Source organism: Schistocerca cancellata, chromosome 1 (genome assembly GCF_023864275.1).
Source record: "Schistocerca cancellata isolate TAMUIC-IGC-003103 chromosome 1, iqSchCanc2.1, whole genome shotgun sequence".
NCBI lineage: Eukaryota > Metazoa > Arthropoda > Insecta > Orthoptera > Acrididae > Schistocerca > Schistocerca cancellata.
This window is the reverse complement of record NC_064626.1, coordinates 954343109-954369887: the sequence shown is the minus strand read 5'-3', so window position 1 is coordinate 954369887 and position 26779 is coordinate 954343109. Positions and strand designations below refer to the sequence as shown.

At 40.7% G+C, this 26779-nt stretch overlaps 1 protein-coding gene across 2 annotated transcripts in view; it reads left to right on the top strand.

Annotated features, from left to right (window-relative positions):
• The first annotated feature begins 4953 nt into the window (after nucleotides 1-4953).
• LOC126088257 (palmitoyltransferase ZDHHC8) overlaps nucleotides 4954-26779 on the top strand; it is a 288604-nt gene continuing 266778 nt past the window's right edge. For both annotated transcript variants that reach the window (XM_049906397.1, XM_049906390.1), the window contains exon 1: nucleotides 4954-5336. In XM_049906397.1, the coding sequence (XP_049762354.1) occupies nucleotides 5245-5336 (92 nt within the window). In that variant the 5' untranslated portion in view covers nucleotides 4954-5244. The remainder of the gene's footprint in view (nucleotides 5337-26779) is intronic.

Here is a 26779-nt window from a genome sequence, read left to right as displayed (position 1 = left end):
AAGAACTCATCCGGAAAATATAGATGAATTAAATCAAAATTTCCAGGATGTTTCGTACTTAACTAGTGTTGATTTGAGAAGTTTGTACTGGCAGGTCCAAATGGATGAAGAATCTAGGAAATATACTGGATTTATCTATGCCAGGAGAAGTTACCAATTTAGAGTTGTCCCGTTCGGACTTAATATTAGTGCCGGAATATTTGTTTCAGTGTTGGATTATGTTATTGGACCAGAGTTGCGTAGTCGTATAACTGTGTTTGTTGACAACTTATTAATAGCAACGAAAACATGGGAAGAGCATTTGCATATTTTGGAAAGTATTTTTACTGTTTTCAAGAAAACCAGAATTACAGTAAACTTACAGAAGTCTCATTTTGCTTTACCACAAATTACGTTCTAAGGACATATGATAGATGTGAAAGGTATCCTGCCTACTGAGAAGAAGATAAGTGCAATTCGAAATTTTTCATCGCCACGGAATAAAAGACAGCTGAAGGGATTTATAGGTATGGCATTGTTCTTCTGTCGTTTCATAAAGAATCAAGCCATGAATTCTGAGGGATTAAACCGGCTTCTACGGAAGGATGTGCCATGGCAATGGACTGAAGAATGTGAACTAGCTTTTCGAGACATTAAAGACCAACTCGTTAACGCATCCTTATTATATCACCCTGATATGAATTGTGAGTTCTGTCTGTCCACGGATTCATCGGATGTTGGATTACGTGCTTGTTTCTTCCAAATAAGGAAAATAAAAGGGGTACCAACATTCTGCCCGATAGCATTTGCTAGTCGAGTGTTATCGCCATGTGAAAGAGCCTATATGACCACAGAACTTGAAGCACTTGCCGTTATCTGGGCATTCAAGAAGTTTAACTATTATTTATATGGTTCGAAAACGATTGTCTATTGTGACCATCAATCACTAACCTTTTTGCAAACATGTAAATTATTACATCCCAGACTTCCACGTTGGACAATGACACTACAACAGTACCAATTTAAAATTATTCATGTGTCTGGCAAAGAAAATATTATTGCAGATGCACTTTCAAGATCCCCAGAAGATTTAACGCCGGATACTTCAGATTTTCCAGTATTACTGTTACAGGACAATATCTACACAACTTATTATGTACATCTTTGTAGAGATATGGGAAATTTACAACGAAAAGACCCTCGATGGAAGAAGATAATTCAGCTAAAGGAACAACAAAATTCAAGGGCTAGTTTAGATCATTATAAATTAGTAAATGGAGTATTATTCTTCAGATATGGGAAGGACAACAATCCATGGCGGTGCGTATGTATCTCGAAGGAATATGAGGAAAAATTAATTTGGTTTACCCACTTATCATGGGGACATTTTGGTGTGATCAAATGTGTCAATAAAATAGGAGCATACTGTTATTTTCCGAATATTCAGAGAAAAGTGCACCAAACAATACGAAACTGTTTACTCTGTCAAAAGGCAAAACCGGATAATAGAGGCAGTAAGCATGTTCTGCATTCAATTATTCCACGAGAGCCAAGGGTGTTAATTTCGTGTGATATCTGTGGCCCTCTCCCACAATCAAGAGAAGGAGTCAAATTCATTGTTGGATTCTTTGACGTATTTACAAAATATGTAAAACTATATCAATTAAAGTGTGCTACTGCCAGAGCTGTTGTAGTGAGATTGGTGCGTGACTATCTTCCCCATGTAGGTTTACCGAAATCCTTAACTACAGATAATGCCAGAATTTTTACCGGATTTAAATGGAATCAAACATTAACAAAGCTTGGTATTCGACAAATTTTGACATCATGTTATAATCCACAAGGTAGTCCAATAGAAAGAGTTTTCCGAGAATTAAACTGATTCATGCGTACATACTGTCACAGTAAACAAAAATCATGGGCTGATTATTTGTCAGAATTTGTACAAATATTTAATAATCTGACACATACCTCAATTAACTTTTCTCCAACAGAGCTTATGTTTAGTCAGATTGAAAAGAACTTCTGGATAAACCATCTGCCAAAGTATAAAGACCAGAATTTAAAATGGGAGGAAAAGATTCGACTCGCACTTGTCAATTTAACTAAAAAGGCAATACAACGGAAATTGGCATATGATAAACGGATTCACCGGATTCAGACGTTTCATCTTGGAGAAAAGGTTTTATTGAGGCGACACATCCATTCCTCGAAACTGATGGAGAACATAAAGAAATGGAATCTTATTTATACTGGACCATATGTTATTGTAAATATACCAAATCCTGGATCATACTTGTTGGCATATCCCGAATTGAAAAGAATAAAGGGATTATTCCCACATAATGATATTAAGAAATTTTTTGATGGATCGTAGATCTGTGATACCAAATATGGAGAAGAATTTAGAGTGGAATATGACTATGAGTCGAATTTGTAGAGGAGAGCGGGGAAATACCGTGCACATAAGACATTTTCAAATATTTCGTATTTTTCGAACGATATTGAAATGCTGAACACCTTTTTTTGGCAAGAAATCAAGGTCCCACACGTTTATGGCTTCATATTTGCTATATTAAATCGATTTACGTTGCTACAGCTGTTTTACAAAAGTGTTACGTTGCACGGTATTACTCCGGGGGTGTGGTAATACTGCACAATACATCTTATGATACAGCATAGCACATAAAATGACAAAAACTCTGTAAAAATAAATCAAATTAAGAAATTCGAAATTCAGAATTTATTTAGAATTGAAAAACATAAATTTTACAACTTATTAAATTTTCTAAAGACAGAAAATCCTTTTACTGGTAAAACAAAATTATTGGATTATGGTGTCAACTTGTCTCTGAACACATTTATCCCCTGTTTTAATGGCAGTAGTCGCAAATATATTTTTCAGCTGTGCCACATGCACTACACTCTGAATGAACCCATTCACTGCAAATCACACATCGAAACCACAACTCCCTGTTTTTCCCAAACTCTCCGCAAAGCATGCAAACAGAGTTGTAGTCCCTAAAAGTTTCATTCTTGCTCACAGGCCTAACACTAGTTTCTCTGAAAGGGTGAACGTCATCCATCTCAAAGTTTGTGCAATGGTACGTCCAAATCATCATCCAATGAAGAATCAAAAGAAAGATTCCGTCGACATTTCTTTGTTTCAAATTTTTGAGGTCTTATCTTTGAAGCAAACTTTCTGAACTTGCTTTTTCCCTTAGGCTCTAGCACTGATTTCCTTTCTCTGTTTGTTAATTTTGCTTTTTTGCTCTCTGCTGCTTTTTGTTAACTAGCTTTGTTAGGAGTCACAGTAAAAATTGAGGAATGATATTGTCTGGCACTTTTCTTCAGTTTAAGAGGTCCTGGTAAGGGAGAAACATCTTTGAATTGTAGCCCAGCTTCGGGCTGAACATGTAGACCTAAGGCTTTGTCTCTATCATTGGGGATACTAGTAGCTGTCTGTGAAGAACAGAGCACAACTGTGTCACTACTTTCATCATTATTAGCGCTGCAGTCCCCAACAACTGGTAAAGCTAGGCCTATTTCTTCGTCTGTGTGCACATGCATGAAATCTTCGTCAATAAATGTGGTAGGATTTAGAGGGAATATTCCTGTTTTGCTAAAGCCAGAGATACCATTCTCAAAATTAACAATCATCATGAAGCATTTGCTAATGATAGAACAAATGTCGTAAGGAGTTATTTTCTTGAAAGGAGTATATAAGATGAACATCAACAAAAGCAAAACAAGGATAATGGAATGTGGTCGAATTAAATCAGGTGATGCCAAGAGAATTATATCAGAAAATGAGACTCTTAAAGTAGTAAATGAGTTTTATTATATGGAGAGCAAAATAATTGATAATGTTTTTTTTCAGTGTGTCCATTGTGGTCGAAATAGAGAGGACATACAGATTTAAGTGACAGGAAGTCGTTTCTGAAAGTATTTGTATGAAGTATAGGCATGTATGTGAGTGAAATATGATCGATTATCAGTGTAGACAAAAAAGAACAGAAGCTTGCGAAATGAGGTGCTACAGTGCTGAAGGTTAGATTACGTAAGTAATGGGAAGGTACTGAATAGAACTGGGGAGAAGAGGAATTTGTGGCACAACTTGACTAGAGGGAAGGGATCGGTTGGAACGACACTTTTTGAGCCATCAAGGGTTCACCAATTTAGTATTGGAGGGAAGAGTGGAAGTTAAAAATTGTAGAGGGAGACCAAGAGATGAATACACTAAGCAGATTCAGAAGGATCTAGGTTGCAGTAGTTATTTGGAGATGAAGAGGCTTGTACAGAATAGAGTAGATGGAGAGCTGCGTCAAACCAGTCTCTGGACTGAAGACTACAACAACAGTAACAACATGAGTGAGCTCAGCGAAAACAGATTAATTTCTGAATGTTAGCAGACGACGCCGTCACCAAAACATCCTTCCCGAGAAACCTTGATGTGACCTGACAGCCTGCTGACGACCTGTTTCAATGCCTCCATTTGAAAAACATGTGAAATATTTTGACGTGCCGTTACCAGACGGTCCGTGTGCATTGGGCTTAATAAACTTACGTCAACCTATATATCAATTTTGTTTCTTGAGACATGTTTGGATAAACAATTTTTCATCATCAGGTAAAGATAGAGTTTGGTTTTTTTAAAGTTGCTCTTCTGAATAAGCTGTAATAAATTATACTTTTGACTTGTTTCTCAAATTATTTGTAGCACATGTGCAACACAGACGTGAATATCGAAATGATTTCTATAATAAGCAGGACGACTTGGAGTGACTGATAATGTCAGTTATTTAATTTGTTTTGTAGAATATCTCAACTGTAAGTTGTTTCGCACCAGCATTCTGACGTTCTAATTAATTTAATTCAATATTATTGTGCCCGGAATCTTCAAGTTTCGTATGTCAGACATATTCTCATCTTCATTAGATATTGAATTTGTTATTCAAGTTGTGGTAGTACGCAGTGAGGATCCGTTTCGCGGACGAATACACACAGGAAATGGGAAACATTAGTAATTTACTTTATCATGTGTTAATAAGATTTGAGTTGCTGTCAAGAAATCGGTACACAAATTAGGAATTATGAAGTGAGGCTGATGAATATGGAACTTGATCAAGCGCAGTGTAGGCACCTACATGTTGAGTTAAGTTTCAACACTGGGATATAGTCCATCAGTAATAGGTGCGGCCATGTTGACCTATAGCAGAAAACTTTTGGAATAATTTTGGCCACAATAATTGTTCAGGTAACATAATGCCGAAATGTGATAGCTGTACGAAGTATACTCCGGCCACATTTGCCTGGATATTGCTCTTGGGCGCAACTACTCTCTTCTTCTATTTTCCGTAAGTATGCACTTGAGAAGCCAAATAATAAACACCATTTGGTTTTAGGCATTGAATTCTTGTTGACAAGTTATGGAATGGTTGTGATACTGCCAGTCTGCTCGTAAGTTGACATCAAAATTGTGTGACGGTTCTGCTTTTTTTGTAAACTATCATTCTGTAACGAACTGACATTTAGTGATCTAGCTGTCAAGCAACAAGAGGCCGTATGTTATTAGCTGCTTAAAGTATTTACATGTTAGTGTTTTATTGGTAACAGATTTTTCGCAATATTTATGGTATTTACGTGTCAGCTTGTTTATGTTTTCCCTGTTTTACAATCATAGGGTGTCGTAAATATGGCTAGATGATAACGGGAAGTGCCAGTAGTAGCTGTTAGATTGTTTAATTGGAAGTTTTTGACAGTAACCGTTATTAAATATAACGTCAAAACAATGCGGTACCCTCCAGTGTTGTCTATGCATTTATTTTTGCTGGAGTGTCGTATTTAACGTGTAATAACAAACAAGTTTTGTTATAGAAGGGAAGGAAAAAAAGCATGGAGATTGGAAATAAATATGTTTGTCAATATTTCAAAGTTAAAAGTACTGAAAAATTATTTTTACTAGCAAATGAACATCTTCAGTCGAACTCACTGTATTTCTTGTCCTGTGACTGCTGTAATGTAAATTATGGTTAGCTGACTTTGTTATGTACTGTTTATCTAAAGTTTGTGTGCACTATGTTATTGCTAACCCACATGTTATTTGAAGTATGTACTGTACGTTTTTCTTGACACACTCCATTTTTTCATTGTTTGTGTGTGAATTTGGGCCTGCATGAAATAATTTTAACACAAATTGTTTGCGAAATATCATTATTAATTAATATTGACAACTGTAATATCAAATGGGGAAGAAACTTAGTCAAAGCCAGTCAAGTGCCCACCTCCTACTGAAGAATGTTGTAACAATTCTGAGAGAGTCGAGACATGTCAAACTGTATTTTATTTGATTGTTTAGTGAGTTGTAAACTGTTCCGGGCTATATATAATTTTTCATTCAGGTGATACTTATGGATTTTCACTCTTCCTTCCTCTCCTCCTCGTCCTCTATGTTCAGGTTTACATTAGTAGTTTACCTCCACAGTAAAATCCCCATTTTTCCCCACCATGGTATGACATTTTCAAGTGCTTGGTTTGTTTAAAGGCATCAGCATAAAGTTCCACCACCCAAGCGTTATTTGATGCCTATCTGATGCTGCTTTCAGTTCTTATCATGGAAAAAAGTGGCAGGTACTAGTTAATGATATCAAACATACTCTGGGCTTGTGGCAAAAAAATTATCAACTGTCAACCGATGTTTCCAAAAGATATTCCATTAGTTTTTTGGTGCCACTTTCTTAATGTTTCTTTAGATTTAGTGATGTCATGCATAAGTAGTTCCTTGAGGCCTTTACTTCCATCTTGTTGGTGGCATCATCAGTTCATTGAAAGGTATCACGCTATCTGCAAATACTGGATTAGGTTGGACTAGAAATCAGTATACTGTTCATTCAGTAGAGATTTTTCAGGCTGTGGAACATGTTGTGGAAGGGGTGGGGTGGGGGGAGGGGTATGTAGTTTGAAAAAGGACATTGTATACATATGTTTATTTATAAATCAATGGTTAAAAACTTACCGCAGACATGCTACTACAAACATACTAAAATGAATTTACAAATAAGTATGCTGTTACATCTAGGCTTTATGAAAATAAACTGTTTACAATCCTTTCTGGCACTGAGAACATCACTACACTGAAGAGATGCAGAAGTTGGATATTATTCATAATACGTAAATCAGAAGGGGATAGAATTGACAGACATGACCACAAATAAATTCTGCAACCTCATGTTGAAGTGTATTAGCTTGACTCTTCATAGTTGCTGGCAAATTATTGAAAATGTGTTTTCTTGATTAATGGAAGTGGCAAAATAATCAACTGTCATGGTTCTAATTTCTGGTGGAAAATAATCACCTCATTCCTGGCTATAATTTCTAGTGGAAAATAACTGTGCAAGGAAAGTTTGTAGGCTAGTAAGAATCAGATGGGTTTCCAGAGATATTAATTTTTTGTTCTGAGGATGAAACAGCACTTGCATGTTCATTGAGCTTTTAAGTTAGCTACGACATATGTGTTAAATCCTTAAACTTGGTAGTTCATAGTTACATTTGAATGGTTCAGGGATCTACTCTGTGTCTTTGTGTTTGTGCATGTGACTTAAGACCTGTTGCAAATCTTTGTAACAGATTGTTTTCATGGCTTGCTCGCTGCTCAAAATAAGATTTTGCTAAATGGCTGATCATTGAGGGGGGGGGGGGGAGGAGGCAAAATTTGATTATCTGAAATGTTTGGCATTTTACCTACTTTCTAGGTCTAGGAAATATTTTGTGTATGATAGAAGCTAGTTTCATGTCCTGGTACAGCAATCGTTGTCTAGGTACCCCTGTACCCCTAAATCAGGTCGGGTGATAGCCGCGTGGTCTGAGGTGTCTTGTCACATTCTGGGCGGCTCCCCCTGTCAGAAGTTAGTCCTCCCTTGGGCATGGGTGTGTGTAGTGTTGTTCTTAGTGTAATATGTTAGATTAAGTAGTGCGTAAGCGTAGGGACCAATGACCTCAGCAGTTTGGTCCCAAAAGACCTTACCTCAACCACCAGGTCGGGTGCTAACAAGGATAACTTCATGTGGTGGAAAATGTGCTTACTCATCTATTTCAGTATGAGAAGCAATTAGCCGTCGTAGATCAACCACTACCTGCTGAATTATCTGCGTATTTAAAATATTGTACCAGTAACATTTCAAAGCAGTGTGCATATTTGAAAATAACTGTAATCCTGTGATCAGTACTCGTGTATCATTTTAACAATTTGCAGATGTGTTGTAAAGCATTCTGTATGCCCCTAATGACATGTTGTATGACAGTTCTCTAAGAACGTAACTGTAGCAAAAAAAAAAAAAAAAAAAAAAAAAACAGCCTTTGAAATAGCAGCTGAGGTGTTTAGTTAAGAGAAAATGAAATTCTGAGAAAATTTAAATTAAAACTTTAAAGGGGTGTTGTGAATTACCTCTGACAATACTAAGATTTCATTATCCTCCTAAAGGCTTACTTTGTCTTCTGTTTGGGATCAAGATGAGATATGTACAATAAAATCTGGAGTACTTTGAAAATTGATGGATTGGAAACTGCGAGAGGAATTTATCCTTGTATTACAAATTACACATTAATTTTGTTGTTTATTCTCTTTATCATGAGTTACATAAAATATTAAATAATAAAAAGATTGATTAATGTCAGCTACTATTAAGGCCTCCTGTATCTAGTGATGCAGCACCTACTGCTTGCTTCAAATGACTTTAGGTTAGGCGGAGGCCATATCCGATTCCGATAAATACTAGATATTTTTTCTCATAAAGAAAATGGTTACCTTTCTAATTAATCACAATCATATGCATCAGGGTATACTTCATTCATATTTGAAGATTTGGTTATCTGTCTGTTAATTTAGTGAAGTATTGGTTTGGAGAATTCATTCAGAAAAGTACATCTGAATCACTTTCTTGCGATACCACGTATGAGCCAGTGTAATTCCTTGGTTGATGCTCTGAAACAACCAACCACTTATCACATTTTCTCCTCCTGATGGTAACTCTTCATACCACTAATAGACAGGGGTATTTCAAGTTTGTATTTACTTTCAGTAGAAAGCTACTGAGTTACGTAAAAGAGGCATATGTAGATCCTGTTGTAAATCAAATATTTTAGTTTTCCTTATAAATTGCCCTTTGACGAGATCTTATCTTTATCTTTGATTGAAAATCTGTATTGGAAAGTTTGTGACACTCATTATGTTCTTTCCTAAACACACTTTTGTTTTTGTCAGAAGGCAGTTTTGATTTTATTTGATTTAACAAGGGAGACAAATAACAATGGTTTTAGCCACTTGTTGCACGCACCGAAACAAAGTGTATGAGAAGGTGTCTCTTCTTGTCATTCTAGTAAGGCCAGCCAGTACCACTGAAGATTAGTACAAGACCCTTTACTAGGTCTTTCTTAGACACAATCTCTTCAGTAATTAGTAACCCAAGTATTTTGTGCCTTTTAACTTCAGTGCTTCACATTAGAAGATAGTGGTGCAGTTTCATCCCACAACTGCATAGTCTGCACTTAGGGGTTTCTATCTCTTTATTTAAAGTGTGCAGATGTTTCCTGAAGTTCGTACGGTCAGTTGTTAGACCTACCATGAGTTTAATATGTCTCCTGTTCAAGCTGAAGAATGCAGGACTTATCTGAAAACATGGTTTTGGTATCGTTTGCGTGCCATGTTTCTCTTTTTGGATTTTAATGAAAAATTCTACCTGCTGCCCCCTGATGTGGTACCCAGGAAGAATGATTAATGCTTCTGTGTGTGCTGTAATTAATCTAATATTGTTATCATGATCCCTATGTGAAAGAGTCGTAGGGGGTTGTATATCCTAGTCATCATTTAAAGCTGGTTCTTGAAACTTTGTTAATAGACTTTCTTGGAATACTTTACATTCATCTTCAAGAGTCTGTCCAGTCAGTTTCTTCAGCATCTATGTGAAATTCTCTCACAGGTCAGACAAACCTATGATCATTTGTACTGCCCTTCTTTGTATATGTTCAATATCGCCGATTAGTCCTATGTGGTATGGGTTCCAAACACTTTAGCAATATTCTAGAGTGGATTGCACGAGTGATTCGTAAGCTATCTTCTTTGTAGACTGATTGCGCTTCCCCAATATTCTGCCAATAACCCAGTGTACCACATACTTTACCCAAAACTGAGACTGTGTGATCATTCCATGTCACATCCCTACCAAGTTTTGCACCCAGGTATTTGTATGAGTTGGCCAATTCCAAATGTGACTCATTGATATTGTAGCCATAGGATATTATATTTTTTCATTTTGTAAACTGCATGCTTTTGCATATCTGAACCTTTAAAGTAAGCTGAAATCTTATCAAAATCTGACTAAATATTTATGCAGCTTCTCGCAGACAGTACTTTATTATAGATAACTGTAACATCTGCAAAAAAGTTTCAGGTTACTATTAATATTGTCTACGAGGGCATTAATGTACAGCATGAACAGCAAGAGTCCCAATACACTTCACTGGGTCATACACAGAGTTACTTTTATAGATGCTGATGACTTTCCATCCAAGATAATATGCTGTGTTGCCCCAACCAAAAAGTTCTCTGTCCAGTCAAATTTTATTTGGTACCCCATATAATTGAACTTCCAACAGTAAGCATAAGTGTGGTACTGGGTCAAATGCTTTTCAAAAAGCAAGAAATTCTGCATCTACATGACTGCCTTTATCCATAGCTTTCAGTGTTATGAGAGAAGTGCAAGTTGGATGTCACATCATTGTTGTTTTCGGAATCCATGCTGGTTGCCATGGAGGAGGTCATTCTGTTCAAGATACCTCATTATGTTTGAGCTCAGAATATGTTCTAAGATTCTACAACAAATCGATGTCAAGGTTATTGGATGGTAGTTTCGTGGATCACTTTTGCTACCCTTCTTGTAGATGTTTGTGACATGTGCTGTCTTCCAACTGCTGGGCATGGTTTTTGTTAGGCATCTTCAATAGATTATACAATGGCCATTCAAATGAAACCCGGTCTCAAGAGTAAAGTAACAGTAATGATTTTATTAACTCAAAAATGTTGTTATACACAGTACACATACTCAAAAATAGTTGCTAAAACTGTTGGCACGTTTATCCCATTGCGACACTAGCCGGTAGATTCCATCCTTGAAGAAGCTAGTAGGATGCTGTCGGATCCAGACCCTGACCCAGTCACACACTTCGCTGTCCGTTGCGAATTGATGTGCGTGAACAGCTTGTTTTAGAGATTCAAACAAGTCATGCAGTGAAAGGTCCAGACTGTGCAGTGTATGTTCTAGTGTTTCCCACCAAAATAGCTACAATGTTGTCTTCACCACATTGGCCATGTGTGGGCGGGCATTATCATACAGGAGGATAATGCCATTGGACAACATGCCTTGGCGTTTAGACTTGATGGCTCGTCTAAGGTTCTGTAAAGTGACTTGATAATGCTGGGTATTGATGGTGGTTCCCCCTTCCAGGAACTTCACAAGCAGTGGGCCCTTGTAGTCAGCAAAGGACATCATGACCTTACCAGAACTGGTGTTCACGGTCTTTGACCTCTTTGTAGGTTGTGAGGTTGCATGCACTGCTTGCTCTGACACTTGCCTTCCTGTTCAAAATGGTGACACCATGTTTCGTCACCTGTGACAATATGTGACAGAAAGCTGTATTCCTCCTCATGATAACATTGTCTATGACTCAAAGGAAGCGCCATTTGAGTATTGCGCTTTTTGGTGGTCAGTTGGTGGGGAACCCACTGCGCACAGATTTTTTGAAAGTTCAAGTGTTGATGCATTATGGTGTGGGTGGTGTCCATGCCAATACCCAGTGACCAATGAATCTTGTCCATGGTGATTCTGTGGTTGTCAAAGACAAAAAGTATTCACTTTCGCAACCATTTCTGGTGTGATGACACGATGAGCCTGCCCAGGACGAGCATAGTCTTCCAGTGACATGTGCTCCTCAAGGCATTGTTTGCGCCATTTCACAACACTTGAACGACTCAGGCTGTACTCACTGTACACAGCCTTCTTTTGTAGATACATTTCATCGCCTCTAACACTCTCCACTGCCAAAAATCAAATCATTCCTCATTGTTTTTGTGTACTTACCTGCATGTTCGGTAGTGGACGATAACTTGCGTGACCACCATCTCTTCGGCGTGAAACCACACTGTCACTATGCAACTGGTGTGCACGCCTCACACTCTACCAATAGATGGCACCACCATACCTGCAGTTATGTGGTGCCACCTTATGTGTAAGGCAAAGGTAGACGCACTGACCAGGTTTCATTTGAATGGATCTCATAGTTAGGAGAGGGGCCAGCTCAGCTGCAAATTCAGTACAGAATCTGATAAGGTTTCCATCGGGCCCTCGAACTTTGTTCAGTTTTAAAGAGTTCAGCTATTCCTGGACACATCTGACACTAATGCTTATTTCACTCATCTCCTCAATGGTATGAGACGTCTCCTTGGTTTTCCTTTCTAAAGGTCCTTTTGAAAGCAAAGTTAAGCATTTCAGCTTTTGTTTTGCTAGCCTCAATTTCAGTTCCTGTCTCATTTTCTAGGGATTGGACACTTTAGTGTCACTAAAAGCTTTTACATATAACCAGAATTTCTGTGGGTTTTTTCAAAGATCATTTGATGATATTTTGCTTCACTAGTAATTGAAGACGTCATGCACTGCTCTCTTGTCAGTCAAACATGTTCCATTCACTGTGCCAGTGTCTATGGTCCTACGCTTGGTTTTACACCTGTTGTGCTGTAGTCCCTTTTTCTTCAGAAATTTCTTTACAGTGACTATACCATGGAGGGTCCCTTCCAATATGAGTTGTTCTACTGGGTACATATACATCCAGTGCATGGTCAAGTGTTCTTTTGAATTCGAGCCATAGTTCCTCTACATGCTTCTGCCATGTGCAGTAAGTTTAAAGTTCCTCATTGTGATAAGTGTCCTGAATACTGAGTTGAGCATGAATAAGGTCTCTTTGTACTTGTTCGGCCCATGTCATACATCTTAGGTTTTCAATGGCTGCGAGTATCTGGCTTGAGAGTCCTTACTCAAGGAGTCTGTGTGTGTCCATAGAATTTAAGGCGTCTTTTTCTAATGTCAGCAGCAATATTTGAAATTTCCTCTGTAGTTCTGTTGGTTTGCAGTTTATATCCAGCTTAAGTTTTTCGTGGTCCAAGGATTTTCCTAATGATCTTTTGTTCTTATTTTTGTAGTTCTTGTAGTAACTTCTTGTTACGGAGTAACAAGGTTTCTGCTGCGTATAGCACCTCGGGTTTAATGGCAGTGCTGTAGTGCCTGATTTTTGTATTCGTGGACATCCATTTGTTGTAAAGTTGGTGTGTTCAACTGTAGGCTCTCTTTAGTTTCTGTGCTCGAGTTTCTTGAGATTTTTTTCTAGTCCAGTGGGTTCCAAAATTTCCCCCAGGTATTCAAAATGTGGAACTCTGTTTATCCATCCATATTTTGTGGTGAGATTCTGTATGCTTGAGTATACACACAAATTCAGTGTTCTCAAAAGAAATTTGCAAGCGAACCTTCTCGGCGCATTCCTTGAGTATTCCTATATGATGTTTTGCAGCTTGTTCATTGTCTGTCAAAATTGCAAGGTCATCGGCAAAATAAGATCATTGTTGCCACAACTGCTTCATGGTCACTGATACCAGCTTTGATATGGACATTTCAAAGATGTCAGGGCTGTTTGTTCCCATTAGATCCAATATACCTCCATTGTGAGTGCGGTTCCGAACTATCTATTCTACGTAGTTTTCAAGGAAGGCATTTAGTAATGTTTCTCAAGATGTATTATTGCCCCACCTGCCCTGTTTCCTTCAGGAATCTTAAAAAGACCAAGTTTTCAAGGTACTTGTGGGTTCTGCCTTGCCGGACACCTTTATCCAGCAAAATGATGTGCCTCAGGGTTTTGTCCTGAGCGTCATCCTCATTGCTATCTCTATTAACCCTACAATGGTCTGTCCCCCCCCCCCCCCCCCCCCCCCCCCCCCCCCCCAGGCATCTCTGGCTCCCTTTTCGTCACGGTTTTGCGATCTGTTGCAGTTCTCCATGGACTTGTCTCATTTAGCAACGACTTCAGTGATGATGTCTCGATCGTCTTTACTCATGGAGCATCGACTATTGCTTTCATTTTTCCACTGAGAAAAACATTTGTATGAATTTCTGGCGCTGTAGTTGGTTTCTTCCATCGTCTTTACATGTTGGGCCTGTTGCTCTTCCGTTAGTTGAAACTACGAAATTCCTTGCGCTCGTGCATGATACGAAACTTTCTTGGTCATCCCACGTATCTTACCTGGCAGCCCGCTGTATGCAGTGCCTCATTGTCCTGTGTTCCTCAGTGGTACTTCCTGGGGTGCAGATAGAACAATCCTCCTCCATTTGTACCAGTCCCTTATCCATTCGAAACTAGACTGAGAGTTTTGTTTATTCAAAAGTACGTCTGTTCGTCTTATGCCATCTCGATACTATCTGCCATTGTGGCATCCGTTTGACCGCTGGTGCCTTTTACACTAGCCTGGTTGAGAGTCTGTATGCAGAAGCTGCTGAAATACTGATGTTCTACCACCGTGACTTTCTCCACAGCAGATATGCATGCCGTTTCTATGCCATGCATGGCCTCCCATCCTCTGCCTCCTCCTTCGATGACTCCTTTGATCGCCAGTATAGGGTGTGTCCATCATCTCTGTCACCTCCTGGAGTTTGCTTTCGGCTCTTGCTTTGGCATCTTAACTACACCCTACCTGCAACTTTCCTCGTGGCTTCGTGTGGCGGGCTGTGTTCACCTTGGCCTTCATTCACTTCCTAAGGGCACTACTCCAGCCTCGTTCTATTGCTTTCAGTTTCATGACCTTTGCATGACACTTTGTGATACTACCTTTGTGTACACTAATGGCTCTGGGACTGACAGGTGTTGGGTGTGCCTTTGTCATTGGTGCCGACGTATCCCGGTATTGACTTCCGGAACACTGCTCAGTATTTACAGCAGAGCTCTTCTGCCCTGTATCAGGCCATGCAGTACATCCAGTGACACAGGCTTTTCAATTGTCATCTGCTCAGACACTCTTTGCACCCTTCAAAACTTCTGTGTGCTGTACACCATCCATCCCTTTGTGCAACAGGTTGAGGAAAGCTGTCACTTGCTCACTCTTAATGGGGCAACTGTGATGTTTATGTGGGTTCCTGATCACATCAGTCTGACAGGAAATGAGACTGCTGATGCTGCTTGCCAAGTCTGCAGTCCTTGTACCTTAGCCCACCAGCATAGCAATATGGCATAGGTCATTTAATTTTTAGTTCTGGACCTCTGTTTCTGTAGGGCGTATTTTATAGACCTTTCTCCATGTCCCTGTTTTTATGTATCTTCTCTTCCATTGATTGGGATGGATGTGCAGTTGTTTTTTTAACTCCTCTTCTTTCTTCGTGTTTTACAGTTTTGACATGGCCACATATGACCCTAGTTGTTTTTGCACCCTAAAAACAAAACGAATATACATTTGAGAAGCCTCCAGCCTCGCTACCCCCAGGGGTCCAGCATTTGTTTGCTGAGTATGGGCTTGGCGACCCCAGGGTTCCTGAGCTGGGGACTGGTAAGTGCTGCCAGTCTCGTGTTAAGCTCTGGGCATGCTTTATTGACCACTGTACTGTGTGGCAGTGGAACAGTGTGTGTCATAGGGAATGGGGATCTTGGCTTGACTGCCTGGATCGTGACGATGGTAAAAACCTGTATAAAAAACCTCTCAATCTCAAGGTGTGCTGCATGCTGATGAGGTGCATGGCTGTTAAGGTGGAATAGTTGTTGGTGGGCAACCTCTGGGGAACCTGCCGCACCTGAGTTGTATAAGGCTTACTCAGGCATGCAGGGCTCTGTCTGAGTGGACCCTTGTGGGCTCTGTCTGAGTGGACCCTTGTTTCCCTAGCATGCATCAGTTGAATTATAGTAACAGGGCTTATGGAGTCGTAAATCAAAATGTGTTTCTGGTTATTTAGAAGAAGGAGGGGACATTTGAAAAAGTGTCCCCTTTCTATATCCATAAAGCCTTGGAAGGACTTCCTGGAAGCCTGAACTCTATTAAGTGGCTGTGGAATGGTTCCCTCCTGATTGAGACTAACAGGGCAAAGCATGTGTAACTACTTATGAAGACTGAAAAATTGGGTGAATGTGATGCAACTGTTGAACTGCATAACTCCCTTTACTCTAGCAAAGGTGTGGTCACATGCCGTGACATTATGGATATTGACATAGCCGAACTTAAACAGGGGATAGTGGATGTAGAGCAAAGGATGTGTAGGAATAATGTAGAATTTGAGAATTCTCCAACGTTGTCTTCTGATCACATCATGGCAGGTTTCCTTCGACTTAGGGTTAGGCCTTATGTACCTAACCCTATGCGGTGCTACGAATGCTAGTGTTTTGGTTGCGCAACGCTGAGTTGTGGGATTGAAACGATCTGTGGGAAATGTGGAGAGGCAGCCCACGAAGCTGGTATTGACTGTCCATCTCCAGCAGTCTGCGTTTACTGCTTTGGGAGCCGAGACTGCGCTGTTTTTGCAGAGGAACGAAAAATTCAGGAACTAAAAGTCACCAGCTCATCACCCATGCTGAAGCCAAAAAGGAATATAAGGCGACGAAACCTCTTGTCTTTACCACTCCTTATGCTTCCATGGTGCAGAAATCTGTTCCTAAGGTTGGCGCCATGATGCAGACGTCGTCCAGTTTACAAACCTCCACCAACAGCACTTGTACTTGCATGAACATGCCAAGGCAAAACGAGTAAGGGTAAAGCAATCCAAGCAGTTACCACAGAAAAGATCACCAACAGCTCCATAGTGAGTGTCAAAAAGGCATGCAACAAGCACAGTGCCTCCAACGCCCCCTTTCCCCCTCATTCTCGAAGGGATAAGGTGCAGGGAAAGGTTCACAATGTTCAGTTCAAAAGCTGTCTTGAGTGCTGTCAGAGGTCATTCTTTCACGTCTGACTAATGAAGAGGAAGTCATAGAAATAGACGCCTTTGACTCCATCAATGACATGGGTCGTATCCTACAGTGAAACTTGCAAGGGTTCAGCATGCATGTGGAGGAACTCCATCTCTTATCTCAGGGTAGACCACTGTCTCTGTGTCTCCAGGAGATTCATTTCCAACAATCGTACACTCCTGAGCTACAAGGCTATATACTCCACAAAAACGACAACCTAAGTGGAGAGAGAACTAGAGGAGGCATGGGTATTTTTGTCAGTACTGACTACCAGTCACTGCCCCTCCCACTTACGATGGCTTTACAAGCAGTTGCTGTATCAGTCCACGTGAGTCACCTGTTGAAAGTATGTTCTGTTTACTTACTCCCATATGATGCACTTGATGAAGAGGCCCTAACTGACCTTATTACTTAGCTCCCCTGCCCTTTCATTCTCTGTGGTGGTTTTGATGCACACAATGTGCTCTGGGCTCTGCAATTACCTGCCTCAGGGGTAAAGCAATTGAGAGGCATCTCATGTCGTCATGCGCGTACTTGCTAAAAGCAGGACAGGGCACTCACTTCTGCACAGCAACTGGGTGGTTCTCTGACATTGATCTTCGCTTTGCTCTCTCGCTCTTTCTCACATTGCTCAGTGGGAAGTAGTTGATGACTTGCACGGAAGTGATCACTTTCTGATTTGGATTCACCTGCCAGATAGGATGGAACGCGAAAGGAAACCGCCGCGATGGGTGCTTAGTAAAGCCGACTGGACTCTTTATAGCTAGGTGGCCCAGTTTGAACATTGTGCTTAAGTCGAGGCATGGGTGGATCATATTACCAAAATGAGCCATCATGCCTTTGCAGCATCCATTCCACAGTCCACGGGACAACAGAACAGGCAGTCTGTCCCTTGTTGCAGTATCGAATGCCGCTGTGCAACCAGGATCAGGCATGCAGCTCTGCTTAGGCTCAAGTGTCATCCAACTGCAGAGAATCTTGAAGCCTTTCATGTGATGAGGACAAAGCGTCGCCAAATTATTCAAGAGAGCAAGAAGAGGTTGTGGCAACAGTTCCAGAACAAGATTAATCATTCCACCAAAAGTTGTGTTGTGTGGGAGACCATCAAAAGAATTTCTGGGAGAGGAGGCAGGTGCCCCATGACTCCTGTAATTTTGGAACAACACTCTCCAAACCAGTCCACGAGACATTGCCCCGACTGTGGCAGCATATTTTGCCACAGTTACTGTAACAACCAGTCAGGGTCCAGGTTTCCAGCACCATAGAGTGGTTGCTGAGAGGTGTAGTTTGGACTTGCAGTCCATCTCTGAAGAAGATTACAACTGTCAATTTTCCATGCGAGAGCTCTATTCTGCATTGTGTGCGGCTTGTAACACACTCCCTGGTCATGACAGGATCCATTACAGTATGCTGCAGCACCTCACAAGGCAAAACAGATATCCTCCTTGCACTTTTCAATGCCATTTTGGCATCAGGTCACTTTCGCGACTTGTGGCGTGAGGCAATTTTAATTCCTCTTTTAAAGTCTGGGAAGACCGTACATGTCCAATTAATTACTGTAGTGTTGCCCTCACTAGCTGCATGGGGAAGACAGTGGAGTGGATGTCAACCACCGCCTTGTCTGGATCTTAGAATGCAGGCAACTCCTTATACGCTTTTCAGTGTGGGTTCAGAAGGTATCGCTCCACTTTTGATAGCCTTGCCCTCCTGGAGACGGCTATGCAACAGGCTTTCCTATGCTGGCATCACCTTTTAGGTATATTTCTTGACATCAAGAATGCCTGTGATACTTCTTGGAGGTATCTTATCTTAGGGCAGCTTCACGAATGGGGTTTTCATGGTTGTCTTCCCATTTTTATTCAGTCCTTCCTCTCACTGTGATATTTTAGATACCAAGTCGGTGACATCCTGTCTGATCACTGTGAGCAGAACGGTGTCCCTCAAGGTAGCGCTTCAAGTGTGACTGTCTTGGCCATAACTATTAACAGTATTAAGTCCATAGTGAAAAGTCCTGTCCAGTGTTATCTGTTTGTGGATGACTTCTTTGTGTTTCGCTCTTCTTCAAGCCTCGCAAAGACAACATGTCAGTTCCAACTAACTCTTCGAGGTTTGGATGAATGGGTGCAGAAGAGTGGTTTTAAGGTTTCCATCGAGAAGTCTGCGTGTGTTCTTTTTAACCGTTCTCATTCCATTGTAAACTTTCCTGAGTCGAGGATGAGGGACACTGTAAAAGTAAAGACACAGTTGACTCCAAGGTTACATGGTTAACACATCTTGTTGTTGTTGAGGTCTTCAGCCCTCGTGCAGCTCTCCACACTACTCTATCCTGTGCAAGCTTCATCTCCCAGTATGTACTGCAGCCTACATCCCTCTGAATCTGCTTAGTGTATTCATCTCTTGGTCTCCCTCTACGATTTTTACCTTCCACACTGCCCTCCAATACTAAATTGGTGATCCCTTGATGCCTCAGAACATGTCCTACCAACCGATCTCTTCTTCTAGTCAAGTTGTGCCACAAACTCCTCTTCTCCCCAATCCTATTCAGTATTTCCTCATTAGTTATGTGATCTACCCATCTAATCTTCAGCATTCTTCTGTAGCACCACATTTCGAAAGCTTCTATTCTCTTCTTGTCCAAACTGTTTATCGTCCATGTTTTACTTCCATACATGGCTACACTCCATATAAATACTTTCAGAAATGACTTCCTGACACTTAAATCTACACTCGATGTTAACAAATTTCTCTTCTTCACAAACTCTTTCCTTGCCATTGCCAGTCTACATTTTATATCCTCTCTTCTTCGACCATCATCAGTTATTTTGCTCCCTAAATAGCAAAAATCCTTTACTACTTTGTCTCATTTTCTAACTAATTCCCTCAGCATCACCCGACTTAATTTGACTACATTCCATTATCCTCGTTTTGCTTTTGTTGATGTTCATCTTATATCCTCCTTTCAAGACACTGTCCATTCCGTTCAACTGCTCTTCCAAGTCCTTTGCTGTCTCTGACAGAATTACAGTATCATCGGCGAACCTCTAAGTTTTTATTTCTTCTCCATGGATTTTAATACCTACTCCGAATTTTTATTTTGTTTCCTTTACTGCTTGCTCAATATACAGATTGAACAACATTGGGGAGAGTCTACAACCCTGTCTCACTCCCTTCCCAACCACTGCTTCCCTTTCATGCCCCTCCACTCTTATAACTGCCAGCTGGTTTCTGTACAAATTGTAAATAGCCTTTCGCTCCCTGTATTTTACCCCTGCCACCTTCAGAATTTGAGAGAGTATTCCAGTCAACGTTGTCAAAAGCTTCTCTAAATGTACAAATGCTAGAAACGTAGGTTTGCCTTTTCTTAATCTAGCTTCTAAAAAAAAAAAGGTCATAGGGTCAGTATTGCCTCACGTGCTCCCATATTTCTACGGAATCAAAACTGATCTTCCCCAAGGTCGGCTTCTACCAGTTTTTCCATTCATCTGTAAAGAATTCGCGTTAGTATTTTGCAGCCGTGACTTATTAAACTGATAGTTCGGTAATTTTCTAATCTGTCAATGCCTGCTTTCTTTGGGATTGGAATTATTAAATTCTTCTTGAAGTCTGAGGGTATTTCGCCTGTCTCATACATTTTGCTCACCAGATGGTAGAGTTTTGTCTGGACTGGCTCTCCCGAGGCTGTCAGTAGTTCTGATGGAATGTTGTCTACCCCCAGGGCCTTGTTTCGACTTAGGTCTTTCAGTGCTCTGTCAAACTCTTCACGCAGTATCATATCTCCCATTTCGTCTTCATCTACATCCTCTTCAGTTTCTATAACATTGCCCTCAAGTACATCGCCCTTGTATAGACCCTCTATATACTCCTTCCACCTTTCTGCTTTCCCTTCTTTGCTTAGAACTGGATTCCCATCTGAGCTCTTGATATTCACACAAGTCATTCTCTTTTCTCCAAAGGCCTCTTTAATTTTCCTGTAGGCAGTATCTGTCTTACCCCTAGTGAGATAAGCCTCTACATCCTTACATTTGTCCTCTAGCCATGCCTGCTTAGCCATTTTGCACTTCCTGTCGAGCTCATTTTTGAGACGTTTGTATTCCTTTTTGCCTGCTTCATTTACTGCATTTTTGTATTTTCTCCTTTCGTCAGTTAAACTCAATATTTCTTCTGTCACCCAAGGTTTTCTACTCCCCCTCATCTTTTTACCTACTTGATCCTCTGGTGCCTTCACTACTTCATCCCTCAAAGCTACCCACTCTTCTTGTACTGTATTTCCTTCCCCCATTCTTGTCAATTGTTCCCTTATGCTCTCCCTGAAACTCTGTACAACCTCTGGTTTAGTCAGTTTATCCAGGTCCCATCTCCTTAAATTCCCACATTTTTGCAGTTTCTTCAGTTTTAATCTACAGTTCATAACCAGTAGATTGTGGTCAGAGTCCACATCTGCCCCTGGAAATGTCTTGAAAAAATGGTCACTTAAGGCTTTAAGTATTTTAAAAATGTTGGAGCCACAGTACTTGGGGAGCAGACAAGACTTGTCTCCGGTTTTACAGGGCATTTTTGGAATCTTGGCTTGATTATGGTTGCACGCTGTATGGGTCTGCAAGACTCTTATCTAAAAATGTTGAACGTGGTGCACCATGAAGGAATTTGGTTGGCCACTGGGACATTCAGAACAAATCCCATACCAAGCCTCTGTGCAGAGGCTGGTGAACTGCCACTTCACATCAGGCGATGGCTACTTACGGGTGCCAGGTGTATAAAACACTGTCCACACCATACACACCAATCTACCACACTGTTGCTCAGCTTCCACTAAAAAGGCTCTTTTATAACAGGCAACAAGGCCCTATGGGATTTGTGTACAGGATTGCCTTCTAGAGATGGTTGTGACTGGCCTTCATGTTTTACATTGTGGTGGCAGCAGATTTTCATCCAGACTTATTTTAGACTTGACGAATTTTAAGAAAGATCGTATGTCAGATTTTACATCGTAATCTCTGGTTTTTAACATTTTGGATATGCATCAGGGTTTCACAGTAGTATACACTGATGGCTCCTCTGGCTCCTCTGGCTCCTCTGGCTCCTCTGTCATGTTCGCAGACCATGTCACCAGGATTCGCCTTCCTGCTGAGTATACCATTTTCTCAGCATAGCTCCGAGTGATTCTGAAGGCCCTGGAGCAGATTCGTCGTATTTGGTTTCTCATTTGCTCTGATTCCCTTAATGCCTGAAAATTGTTACAGAAACTATACTCAGCTGAGGAGTTGCTCCAGATGATATATGACCAACTGTACTTGCTCCAATGGCAGGATAAGCCAGTGTCATTCTGCTGGGCGCCAGGTCATGTAGGGATGTGGGGAAATGAACAGGCCGATCGGGCTGCCAAAGAGGCCTGCAAAGGTCAGGATGTGGCAGTGTCCTATTCCCTTGCAGGCTGTCATTTCTGCACTACACAGGAAGTGCATGCAGTTGTGGGATGAGGAATGGCTGGCAGTGACGGCCAATAAGCTGTGGGGGGTGTAGTCAGCAACCCGGCTGTGGCACTCCTCCTGCCAGTTGGATCAGGCGCGATGAAGTGACCCTCATGGGTTGTAGAATTGGGCACTGCCCTCTCACACACAGCTTTTTACTACGGTGAGAGGATCTCCCATCTTGTGATGCTTATGGCATGCACACCTCTATCTGCCATATTTTAACAGAGTGCATTTTATATCATGATGCAAGGGCAGAAATAAATGTTGGTGGGGATCTACCCTCTATTTTAGCTGAAGATGAGAGGAGTGTGACTAAGGTTTTAAAGTTTTGTGATGTGTTTGGACTCTGGCCAAAACTTTTAGGCCGGAGGTTTTAGTGTGTTGCAGAGTGGCTGGCTTCTCCTTTTTTTATTATTGTTGTCAGCCAGCCACGTCCATCTGCTGTATTGTTTTAGCTCCTTATATCACTGCCTTCATGTCCCTATTGATGTAATACTTCGTCTCTTGGTTTTGTACAGGTAGGCACATACTTTTCCAACTTCCGTGACCTGTGTTGTACGTGCTGTTTTATCTTCCTTTTTGGTGTACTTTTCTGACACTTCTTTCGATCTCTTTTTGTGTGCACTAAAAACCTGGCTGTCGTGTGCCCATGGAAACATGTCCATGTCCACAACCACGTCCAGCGTTGCTCTACGTTTCTTCCTCATTGTCCATGTTTCATACAGGAGGACAATCCATACAAAAAAAATTATTAGTATTTTCTTGAAATCTTTGTCCATATTGCTACTGAAAAATCTCCTTTTCGTATAAAATACCTCTTTTGTGATTGCTATTCTGGTTTTGATTTCTGTGCTGCTCTTCCAGTCCATTTCTGTCCTGCTTCTAAGGTATTTAAGGCTTTGCACATGTCCTAATACTCCTCCATTCAGCATTATCTTTGCCCTTTTATTTCCTACCAGTGCCATTACTTTTGTTTTCTTTGTATTTTTTTTTCACTCAATAAATCTTTCCTTTAGCTTCAATGATACGTACTGTATCCTGTAATTCTTTTCATCCTGTTGCTAGGACGACCATATTGTCTGCAAACCTTAAACACCATGTTCTTCTTCCTCCAATTTTTACCCATTATCATCTAGTGGATAGTGGTCAATCAAATTTTCTAAGTGCATATTGAAAACGGTAGCTGCATTATCTTGCTCCTTTTCTTAGTTCTGTCCAGTTGGTTCTTTCTCCTCTCAATTTCACTGATGCCTTTTGATTTAAGTATAATAATTTTGTAAGTCATGTGGCTCTCCAGTCTACTCTTTGTACCCTCATTATAGTTACAAGCTTATCCCAAGCCACATTATCAAAAGCATTTGTTGCAGTATTACTTAATTCTAAAAGTTGGTGGATGTGGACCAAAATTTAATAGTTGCTTAAATGCTTTGTTTTTCATAGAGGTCTAGGACAAGTGTGTGGAGGATGATAGGAGGAGCCTCAGAGGAATATTTAGGCCTAGGCGATTAAGCAGCTGCCTGGGGTGGCACATTTTAAGGGGAGGCTTATAAGCTGTTACTGTTTTTTTTTTAATTCACAAATTTTGAGAAGAGATGTGGACTTAACTTACAATGAAATGGATGTGAATAATGTTGGCAGCAATCAGCTCAGATTTCATGAATGGTTCGGCCAGACAGTGGAAAAGTAAAAAGTTTTGTTTTCGTGAAAATGTGACCATTATTCACTTTGTGTTGCACCTTCTCGTGTGGTGTATGTCAGGGAGGCAAATCTTGTTGCTTGAAATTAAGCTTTGTGATGGGAGACACTGCTAACACTGTCATAGGAATAGCGAGTGTTGACATTAGATTATAGATATTTGTACTCTGTGATATTCAGACTCTTGAATGAGCATTAAAACTTCAAACTCAAAGCAGCTAGCACTAGTCTTTCTAACAGTTGGTTGCTTGGCTGGCAGTTTAATTTGAAACTGCAAAGAGAGCAGTTGTTTAGTGTTTCATCTGTGATTGTTTTAGTATTACTGAAAATGAGTGGCAGTCAGAGAAGAGTAAGATTTCCTCAGTATCAGAAACTTGCAAAAAATAAGGCAATAAAGGAGGAGGAAATCGTGAGAATGAGTGCAAAAATCAGTGTGTTGTTTCAAAAGCACATACAGGCAGCTAGTTCTAGCTCAACTCTAGAAACATCAAAGTGTAAGAATGTGGTGAACAGTATCAAAAATTGTACTGTGTGATTTGAGACTCGGGCATTTCTTGTTTTAGAAACAGCGATAGTGACATAGAAACAATCATTCCAGTTGACACAAATGACACACATAAAATGAATGATATTGATTCGATTTCTGATTATCATATGAACTGTGTAATCGGTAAATTCCTTGGCGATCATATTGCTAAAGGAGGTCCTGTGGTGTGAACTGTGGATTGTGATTTCAGCTATTCATGCAGGGGATATACTGACTTTGTGAAGTATTTGAATAAGAGTTTGGTTTTTTTAGAACCATGAAGAATGGTAAGAAACCATGAAGACTATTTTTAGTATACTCTCTATGCAAGGGTAGTGTATTTTGTGTCTCAAGTTTAATGTTTAAGGAATTTCACAGTTTGCAAAAAACTAATGAGGGATTTAAACAGTGGAAAAACTGTCAGTCCCGATGAACATACGAAATGGGTGTAAACTTTAGAAGCTAGAGAATACATCATGGGAGAATTGATAAGAAACTGACATCTCATCTGCAGATGGAGGTAAAATGTTGGAAGTACATGTTAAAATGAGGTGTTTGAGCAGTCAAAAACTTTTCAATACAAGGCCTATGTTTCAGTGGTCACAACTATTGGTTTGGGTAAAAAGATTGTGGAAATTTCGAGATGGCACTACAGCTAATAGCAGAATTCCCTCCTTTTCTAGTAAACATACAGAACTTCATGGGAACAAAGGAAAGGGAGCATATCGTATCTTTCTTTTCAAAGATTTGGGGAGTTTATCAGTTCTAGCAGAAAGGGTGGTGAAGTATATTGTAGATGAATTGAAGGATATTAAATGTTTTTCCACTGTTTTCGACTGCACCACCAGTGTTACACTTGTGGCTCAGCTGTCTTTTGTTGTAAGGTATTTATCAAAAGATGTATTTCCTGTGGAGATTTATCTGTTTTGTCTCAAACTTGGGGCACAAATCAGAAGAGTTAGCTGATTCACTAATAAATTTGTTAAGTAAATATGAGTTGAACATTCAGTTATGCAGGCATCAGTCATATGACAATGCAAGCAACATGGCTGGTGCTTACTCTGGTCTCCAGGTTAGAATTAAACAAATCAACCCTGTTGCTGTATATATTACATGTCAAACTCCCTTAACTTAGTAGGACTGTGTGCAGCAAAGTGTTGTCCTTAGGTGGCTTAATTTTTCTGTTTGTTGCGCCAAATTTTCTTCTCAGCTTCTACAAGCCGTTGGAAAATTTTGCAGTCAAAATTAAATAGTTCAGTGATCTTCAGAAACATGCTGGTCAGGGTGTCACAATGCCTGCTATAGTCTCAATATTAATTGCCCCCCAGGGGGTCTGCAACTCTTTTGTGGATACCTGCGTGGCGAGCACGTGGCCCCGAGCTAGTGCAGTTCTCCTTCCTTTCTAGGCTGCCCTACCCCCCTTCCCCATCCCTCCTTGTCCCCAATCTCCCCCCCCCCCCCTCCCATACCTCCCTTAACACTCCCTCTTCTTGGGAGTAATGTATCGATCCTTCATCTGTCCCTCTACCCTCTCTCTCTTTCCTCCCTGTGCGTGTCTGAAGGCAGACCCACGCGTTCGCACGCGTAGCTCGTGACGGGGCAACATGTAATTCCCCGCCCTGGGTAGACAAGTAAGGCACACACGTACCCCCTGGTAAAGGCCAGGGAGGGTTGATTGCCTGAGCTGTTACCTTCCAAACGTGCCGATTCGTCCCTCCATCCATTTCTCGGGAGGTGTGACCAATCACCTAAGGCGGAAGTGCCCTCTGAGAGGGCCCCCACAAGGAAGGAGTGCGCCATCAGAGACACTGGCAATCATGGGGGATTCATCCGCAATGGATTTCTCTTCTTCTTCCCTGTCTTCTCCCCAAAAAAGAAAGCTAGATGAAACCCCTGTTCGGAAAATTCTACCACCAGCACCAAAGTTCCTTGTTGTCATAAGATCTAACGGTCACGATTTATCAACAGTAAACCCTTTCGTCATTCAGAAGGGTGTAGATGTGATTGCAGGACCAGTGAAATCTAGTACTCGGTTGTGCAACGGTACCTTGCTGTTAGAGACAGAGAGTGCCTTCCAGGCCCAAAAATT